General features: G+C 32.3%; 1 protein-coding gene across 1 annotated transcript in view; it reads right to left on the bottom strand.

Annotated features, from left to right (window-relative positions):
* Positions 1-9,657, bottom strand: part of LOC106470378 — a 21,167-nt gene that overhangs the window by 2,943 nt on the left and 8,567 nt on the right. Inside the window, exons 7-12 of the mRNA XM_022398977.1 lie at positions 9,191-9,278; positions 5,710-5,764; positions 3,986-4,080; positions 2,618-2,704; positions 1,497-1,622; positions 475-570 (exon numbers count right to left, since the gene is read on the bottom strand). Coding sequence (XP_022254685.1) covers positions 475-570; positions 1,497-1,622; positions 2,618-2,704; positions 3,986-4,080; positions 5,710-5,764; positions 9,191-9,278 — 547 coding nt within the window. The remainder of the gene's footprint in view (positions 1-474; positions 571-1,496; positions 1,623-2,617; positions 2,705-3,985; positions 4,081-5,709; positions 5,765-9,190; positions 9,279-9,657) is intronic.

The raw sequence follows: 9,657 nt of genomic DNA, 5'->3' as shown, positions 1-9,657 counted from the left end.
TAACTCCTGATTTGGTATATACACGTCCAAGTATTAGTAATTCAATTATTAACTCCTGATTTGGTATATACACGTCCAAGTATTAGTAATTCAATTATTAACTCCTGATTTGGTATATACACGTCCAAGTATACGAGTCAACCACAGGGAAAATAAGCATAGCCAATCGAGTAGGAAAACTCAAGTTGTAAACTTGTGTGTTTATTAGCGAGCACTGCTGTTTGCCATTATTCCACATATAATTGATTTCTACAAATGAAACAAGTGCTCAGTATGTTCAAAATAAAATAAAAAACTTTTAGATTATAAGAGAAATGTCCAGGATGAATATTTTTACTTTTCTATGCTCAGCAGGTGACATCTTATTTAATGCTTAGTCACTGTTGCATCAGTAATTAGTACTATACTGTAGATTATTTAACACGGGTTACACTTCTTATCATAAATGTTTCTTTTTCACTCAATAACACTTACCAAACACTGGTTCTTCTAGACTTCCTTTGATCTTAACACCCTTTGATGTGCTTTCTATTAGCAGATGCCGTACCAGCTCCCTGGGATCAAACTTTCCTGCAGATCAGTAAAGCATAAATTTTTTGTTAGGAGCATAGTATGGAAAAACCTCAGTGTTGAGACGTTATGATAAAATACCTTTTTGCCTACACTGTAATATTTGGCCCCTAATTTTTTCGACTTGCTTCATCTACTTCTTGGGTTTACCTCCTTTGCACGGTCAGACATAGTTCAACAGTTAGCCTTTCCTACCCACGATCATCTTAAGTCATCCTATATGCACACATGGGTTTCTCTTTTTTTCTATCTAATCATAGTATAATATCTTAAAACACAATCAAGGAATACCCCTGGTATTATCCACCCAAATCCCTCCATGTTTAATTATCATTCTAATATTTTCTCCTACACTCAGTATCAAATAATTAAGCCAACTCAGTTTACTATTCCCTCATCCATCGTGAACAACTTCAAAATCATTCATTTCACATTTCCAAGCAGTTACGGTTTCAAAGAATTTTAATTTCTATAACATTTTCTCATTGCATATCTACAAATAACAACATTGTTTTAATATAGGTAGTGAATGTAAATTACCAAAAGACAGTACTGAACTGTGGCATAGAATGATGATTGATGGTAAAATAAGATTACCCGATGCCCTATACCACACAGGTTGCAATAAGCTGTGTACGAAAAGTGACAGCTTGCACGTTTATAAAGACCAAACATCCTGTAGAATACACATTGAGCAAAGGATCTACTAATTTATTTCAAAATGTTGATAATGTTAGTCTACTGTATTTAAATACACATACATCAACTAAATTATCTTGTTTCAATGCTTAGATCTTATCCCTAAGTGCTTACACGAAAGATTTTGATCCAAAGTTTATACCTGAGACTTTGATCCAGTATCTGATCAGGCTTCCTAATCATTATAAGTAACTGAAAATACAGAATGATTCAAAGAAACAAATTACCAGAATCTGATCCACTATCTGTTGATAAAAATGGAACTTTGACTACTAATCCAAAACACCCTGGGAAAGTAAAACTTTTCCGTACCAAAAACGTTCCTGGTGGCTTGTCTTTTAACATATCGGTAGCTGAATCAATAATAATAATAATTTAGTTGATGCTTCATTGGAAACTCGACGAGAAAGATTAACAATTAAATGTAAAATGTTATTTTCAAAAATCAAAGATTGGTTCTGAAAGTTTAATTTATTTAACAGATGTTTAGAGAGTATCTGTACACCAATATATACAAAACTTCTGTTTAAAATACAAAAAAAAATCAGGTCTGTTATTTTACAGTATTTCAAAACTATTTTAAGATTTAAGTAATCTGCTTTACATTTAATAAAAAAATGGAGAGTGACAAAAGTGTTCGTAATATTCAAGAAAGGTTATAAAATAACCTAAAATCTAACTGATGCTGAGAAAAATCTCTCACTAGTATATTTATAGAGTTTTCTGGAATACAAGTATGTTATTAGCTTCAATTATATGGTAATTCTATAAACACACCAATTGCTTTTATAATTCACTAAATAAAGTATTAATCAGCATTAGACATATTGTTCTTAGTAGTTAAAGGTGCTGATGTATTTTTCAATAAAATTGCTTAATAATGGTTTAAATAAATACATTTATTACAATAGAAAACTATAATTGTGCACTAAGGTCCAATAGTTTAACAAAAGGTGAGAAAAACAATACTCCAATCATTGAGTTCTGTAAATCTGAAAAGTAGCCAAGTAGCTTTGTAAAGCCTAAAGTATTAGTTGGTTTATAATCCGACAGGTAAAACTCTACATCAATAATCCATAATCAATTTATGCAAGTACTTTGTGCTATCTGCAAATGTTATAAAGATTAACAGCTTTATAAAAATATGAAGTTAATTACCTGACTAGTTTTGACGTACCACATGCGTCATTTTCAAAGATATATTCACCGCATGCCTTTGAAAATGAAGCATGTGGTATGTCGAAACTAGTCTGGTAATTGACTTCATATTCTTTGTAAATTTGTTTTTGTTTTTCCTTACTTAATATATGCTTATAAAGCTTTTAATCTTTACAACAGCAATCCATACCTTCATCTTTGGACAGATCAGGTCTGTACCAATATTTAGAAGAGTCCTTTGCGAAGAATGGTAGGTGCATGGTAACTTGAGACATACCTGTGAGAAAGATATAATCGTTAAATGAAGTAAGTTTGTGTGGAACTTTCTAGATTTAGTTTATTTAGTGGGTGTAATAATTTAAAAGAATATCTACAGTAATATTATGATGGTATCTTAGCAAATCTGATTTTCATAAAATCTGTGTAGTCTGTCTTGGTAAACATGTAGAGATTACATTTATGTACCCTAATCTTTGACTATGACAAGACTTGCTTGATGTACCTTCTGTATTACTATGATAGTACTTGCATGATGTATGACTATGATAGTACTTACATGATGTATTACTATGATAGTATTTGCATGATGTATGACTATGATAGTACTTGTATGATGTATGACTATGACAAGACTTGCTTGATACATTCTGTATTACTATAATAGTACTTCCATGATGTATGACTATGATAGTACTTACATGATGTATGACTATGATAAGACTTGCTTGATGTACATTCTGTATTACTATGATAGTACTTGCATGATGTATTACTATGACAATACTTGCTTGATGTACATTCTGTATTACTATGATAGTACTTACATGATGTATGACTATGATAGTACTTGCTTGATGTACGTTCTGTATTACTATGATAGTACTTACATGATGTATGACTATGACAATACTTGCTTGTTGTACGTTCTGTATTACTATGATAGTACTTGCATGATGTAAAAGCAAGTATTGTCATAGTCATACATCATGCAAGTACTATCATAGTAATACAGAACGTACATCAAGCAAGTATTGTCATAGTCATACATCATGTAAGTACTATCATAGTAATACAGAACGTACATCAAGCAAGTACTATCATAGTCAGATGTACGTTCTGTATTACTATGATATTACTTGCATGATGTATGACAATGACAATACTTGCTTGTTGTACCTTCTGTATTACTATGATAGTACTTACATGATGTATGACTATGACATTACTTGCTTGTTGTACCTTATGACTATGTTAGTACTTGCATAGTGAGATCGAGAATCAAGGATGTCAAATGAGGCAGTACAGTAAATAACTTGTAGGAATCTGAGAAATACACTGTCCACTCCATCTCAGCACACTATCTTTGAATGTGACAAATGTCTCTGTCAGTGAACATCCTGGATAGGACGTTTTAGCCACCATAACATGTGCCTGAATTAATAAACCCTTAAATGTGTGCAAAAAACAACAACAAACAAGACAGACAACAGATGTCTGCTACTACTTATTAGTAGTATAGAATGATGTAGCTAATTTTCGTATACTGAGGCCACCTAACCTGTGAGTGACAACATGCTGGACTGACAAGACTGACTTGAGGCTGGAGAACTCTGACTACCTACTAGACGTCCATACAGATGACCAATTTCCATCCTGTGTAGAAGACAATAAGGTTAAACCAGTAATGTGTAAAATACATGCAAGATTAAATATTTAATCAAACATTTATCCTAATTATCTAAGAAAATCTCAAAGAATGGACTTGGAAGATGCTGTTATGTTCTTCTTGCAGAAAAACTCATAGCTTAGGGACAGTAATAGAAGATTTGTAAAACATTATAATCAATATTACTATGACGTGACCTCACAACTGCTCATAATCAACAGATTTAATTATTCATAAACTGTAACAGTAATCTATAATAATAATAATAGGGCATGTCTGTGTGTGTGTGTTTGACCACCAAAGCTCCAAGAGCGAAGTACCTAGAAACCTGAAATTTTGTACCCATACTAAGTAGACCCTGAGGGTGAGCATCTGCTTATGTTATCCACGTGCTGGTGTACATCTTTTTAATGAAGCAAGCTAGCAAAAAACCACATGGAAAAGAAATGTGACTGCCACATCTCCAAGAATAAAGAACATCGAAATATGAAATTTTGTACCCACACTAAGTAGACCCTGAGAGTGTGCACCTGGGTATTATTACTTATCTTATCCAAGTGCATGCGTGCATCTTTTTAATAAGGCAAGCTAGCGAAAAACTACATAGAAAAGAAGTGGTTCCTCCTAATATATAGAAAAGCCAGTACATTTTAGTAACAATGCGTTTCAACAATGACTTTTATGTCATGTTGCTTAACAACAAAAGTATATAAGTTATACTTTTATGGTAAAATAGGTTAAGAATACACACAATGACATAGTCATCTAGAATATATCAACCTAATAACCCGAGCAAAGCTGGGTACTTTCGCTAGTACTAGCTAAAATGTCTTACCACTTAAAGTACATCTACAGCTTATTCTTTATTCATCCTCTGAGGACTTAGTGCAAATTTTCAGAGCTTATAATGTAAGAATTTGGGGTATGATCTCCATGGGATAGCCCACTGTGCAGCTTTGTGCTAAAATAAATGAAATAATTAAAATATTCATGCTTTATTTTTTCAAATTGTTTTCACTTACTAATGTTACATGCACTTCAAAGTAATCATAGGTAATGTCATTATAATAAATTGGTATTACTGTCTCATTTTCAATGCATCCAGGTAAAAGAACACAACTTTCACTGACTTATTTTTGGACCACTTAATTATAGTATGCTGCACTGAGGGGCCTTGGTTACTTTGAAGTTATATATTCTGAGTATACTGAATTAACAATTATATATATATATACTTTAACGACATGCTACACTTTAAACTGTGCTACATTACTTTAAATATATTTTCAGTATGGCTTGCTGCTATCACCTGTTTTAACCCTTCACACCACAATACAGTAGTGTGTTGTCTGTCAGTCAGTAGACACTAAAATGACGTCACATGAGAGATACTTAACATTGCAATTTGTACTGTCATGAGGTCAGTAAAATGTGTGTATGCCATGAATCATGAGAACAATTATGCACTCTGTAGGCTACAACACAGCATGACATATTAACTTCAAAAGCAAGAAATAAAAATATTTGTTACTCTCAACTTTGGTTTTATTTACTCTTGAAACAGAATACTTTTGGGGACCCTGCAGAAGTACATCTAGTGTCTTAATATAACTTACCTCGGAACTGTTGAACTTTTAGGTATCTCATTTATAAAGCCAGTGAATGGTAGCTCTGAAAAATTAAAAGATGAAAGTTATAATTTAGCATTATCACAAATAATTATATCTTAGGCTACTTTCCATGCACACATACACATAGACATTGATTAATATTAGCTTCTGATCAAAACCAAAAATCCACCGAGTAATAAGTAAAGCTAATTAAATATACTTTTCTTACATTATAACTTATAACGATTAGAATCCATTGTTTTATCAGTTGGCTGCCCTCACTGTTAACGAAATTTTCGTCCATAAACCTAGTAATATCTCATGGGAGTTCAACCAGCTTAGGCGATTTAGGTTAATTCTAAACCAACATATTAAGCTAACAATCCGAAACAATTTCTGTAATAAAAGTGTAATAACACCTAAACGTTCTAACCAATACTGTTGATGAAAGAAACATTAAAGAAAGAAGAGTATACACTCACTAAAGGGACACACAAAAAACTAGTTGTTAACTTCAGGTATTGTTATAGAATAATGTAACTTTAGTATTACAGTGTATAAGTAAAAAAAATTCCACAATTCTCCCTAAAAACGTCTTGTGACCAATGAAAATCCATTAAACGGCTTCAACAAAGTAACTTTAGAGGAATGTGACATCCGAGACGAATTACTACGACACTTGGTACTGTTTATATATATAGCGTCAAGTAGCAGTACCACACCAGTAATACAACCAAAAACTAGTGTTTATCTGACCAATATAAAAGCCGGTGTGTGTCACGTCACGCTTGATTTCTCGAAATAGGAGAGTCATAAAAGTCAAAATGCATTTGTCCATATAGAATAGATCAATTACTGACTGCCCATTATGATTTTGGTTATGGGAATGTAAGGGGGCCGTGATGTGGTTGTGTGTGTGACGTGAGCCCTTATAAGTGTAGTGAGTGTTGGTATAATAAGCCTAAAGTAAAGACGCAGTGTGGGATCACCTATCCTAGAGCCAAGTGCTTAAAATATTGCATGAAAGTAAAAATATCGATTCAATTTTAAACTTAAATCGTTTCTGTATTAAGCTATTTTCTGTTATATCACCAACGTTTTTAATAAAAAAACAAACTTCTTTAATCAACGGAGACTCTGAATTAAGAAATCAACAAATAGTTTCCAGTTTTGTTGTCTATACACATTTTATACTTTTAGTACATAGACTAACAACAATATTACGTTATAGTTTTGTTGCTAAGCAACATGACATAAAAGCCACTATTGGAACGTAGTGTCAGCAAATCTCACTGGCTTTTCTATATATATTCGAAGTTGTTAATCTAACTGATTTATCATAATTATTCTATAAATACGGCACGGATTCATTTCATGGATGATCTAAATTTTGATTGGCTCAAAAATGAATTTACCGACGTTTAACTGCCTCGCCTGTACTTTTCTGCCTCTTTGTTGGTCAAGTTTGATTTTGAAAAAAAATATTTATTTCAGTTAGTTACGAAATGTGAGGATAGGGTATACTATGGGGTGGGGGTGGTAGTACTTGCCCCGTCATTTTTAACGGGCTAAAGGCTAATGAAGATATAAAAAAAAATGATAAGAAATTAAATGAATACCTGAATTTTACAATAAACAGCTAGAGTTTGGTACTCTAACAAAAACAAACCAGGTTAAATGTCATAAAAAGAAAAACAATGTACTAAACATACCATAATGTGCGCTAAGGTGAATAATCAAAGTTATTTATTGTGCATATAGATGGCGTTGCTATAATAACCAATGCTTCATGGTTAATTTTCGAACTACAAAATTTTTTCCAACCACAAAAAATACGGTCAACAGAATAACCAAGTCCCAAACAGTTTATAATGTATACTGAAACAGACGTCTTGAACAGTAAAGAGTAAAGACTGTGATAGAGAAGTTATAATTACAAAAAACATATGGCACCCCATTACATCCTCTTACCAACTATTGTGAAGTTAATGTAATACAAGTTTCAGGCTTCCCTACTCAGTTTACATAAAATTTAAATTAGTAGAAGCAATATAACATGGAGTACACAATTTTAACCCCAGGTAAAATGTTTAATGTAATTAACAGCTATACAAATATATATATATATATACAACACAAAATCTATGTGTCTGTCTGTTTGTCCCTTATCTAGCTACTCCTAGGTTGCTGGGTCAATCTCAACCAAACACTGTGGTATGATAGCTTGGAACAAGGGGCATGTTAATAGGGGGTTCAGAACCTCTCTACCACCATTATTGATTTTACTGAACACTTATTATCTTTGACGCAAGTTAACGTTAACTACATTCGTATGTAGCGTCACGTTCTTACATCAAACAACAACAACAAAACTTTCGAAAATTCCCATCCCTCAGTGGGACAGATGTAAATCTTTGGATTTACAATGCTAAAATCAGGGGTTCGATTCCCTTCAGTGAACACAGCAGATAGCTCGATGTGGTTTTGCTATAAGAAAACATACACACACACATATTAAAGTTTCAATAACATGCATACAGTGTGGGAGAAGGCACACGAACTTCTTATATATCTCAGAGAGTGTGCTAGCACTTTCTGTGGAGGAATGCTATTTAAAAAAAAAAAGGCCGCTATTACTGCAATAATACGTAAACTCAGATGAAGTTGATATGACAACAGTCACCATAACGCTAATATGAAGAACCATTTCTTGAGTTATACCCACTTCCTACTTTGACCCTTGACCTTACAACTTCATCCTATAAGACACTTTGGCGGCCAATGGTCATTAATAAATTATTAACGTAAAACACTGTGGAAGGTGGGTGTTGAGAGAAGGTAACAGAAAGAACCCCTACCGCCACGCTTCGTACAAAATCATTCTGACCATCACACAGTGTATACCATGTTTTAAGTATATACATATTGAGCTCTTAAAGCTTATGAAAAACTTTTGGTGATTTTGGTTAGGTAATAATGAATACTGTAATAATAATATGTTATGTTATAAATATTGTGTTATTTATCATAGCATCCACCACACATTTTTTAAGTTCGTAACATGGATACAAGACGTGTACCCACACATAAAATACCTCCCAGTCTGAGTGATAATAGTTTACATAATAAAAAATGAATGATTAATATTAAGTATCTATTTAACCAATTAAGTAATTAACTCATGAGAATAAACAATAAATTAAAATATTTAAATATAAATTACTAAACACACAAAGATATTTGGGATTCTGTTGAAATATTTCAGAATTCATCAGTTACTTTTGAATGATTTACCTTTCAATGTTTTTTTAATGTTCACTCAAATATATTCTTTTCTTTGACATAAATGATCGGCCATTAATACCTTGCTGTAACTTCATAACTCTGAATATTTACATAAAAACTTTACAGTTTAATGCCCTAACTTACACACTACAGTGATTAGTATCACTGTAAACATTACATATTCAGACTTTTGTTTTTTTACCCTGAGTCACATTCAGTGTTTCAGAAGTTGGTGGAACAAGTGAAATGGTATGGATACTAGAAGAAGTGTCATCTCTCACTGAGTCACCCTGAAACATGGAAACATGCTTTGTAGCCTAGTTTTGGTATCGATAACACTTTTCATTTACATCTGTTTAAAATCAAAGAAAATTGTTTTCTATTTTTGTGCTTGAATGAAATAAAAGGTAAAAACTTTAATTTGCCTCTTATACTGAATCAAGAGGCTTGAAAAGTTTTCAAAGCCTCACTTAAATAATACTTTTTGTTTTTCTGACATGCTTAATATTCTGTTGCTTTAGTATTAAATGTAGAATTACAAAAATACATTCATTATTAGCCTACTATTCAAAACATTAGATCTGAAAGTTATTTCAATATTTGAATCAAAGTTATTTGTTTTCTTTTTTTGTAACTAGTTTTCTATAATTTTAATCCAGAATCTTTGTT

The sequence above is a fragment of the Limulus polyphemus genome, unplaced genomic scaffold, assembly GCF_000517525.1.
Source record: "Limulus polyphemus unplaced genomic scaffold, Limulus_polyphemus-2.1.2 Scaffold3972, whole genome shotgun sequence".
Lineage (NCBI taxonomy): Eukaryota > Metazoa > Arthropoda > Merostomata > Xiphosura > Limulidae > Limulus > Limulus polyphemus.
The sequence above is the reverse complement of the archived record's forward strand: the minus strand, read 5'-3'. Positions and strand labels throughout refer to the sequence as shown.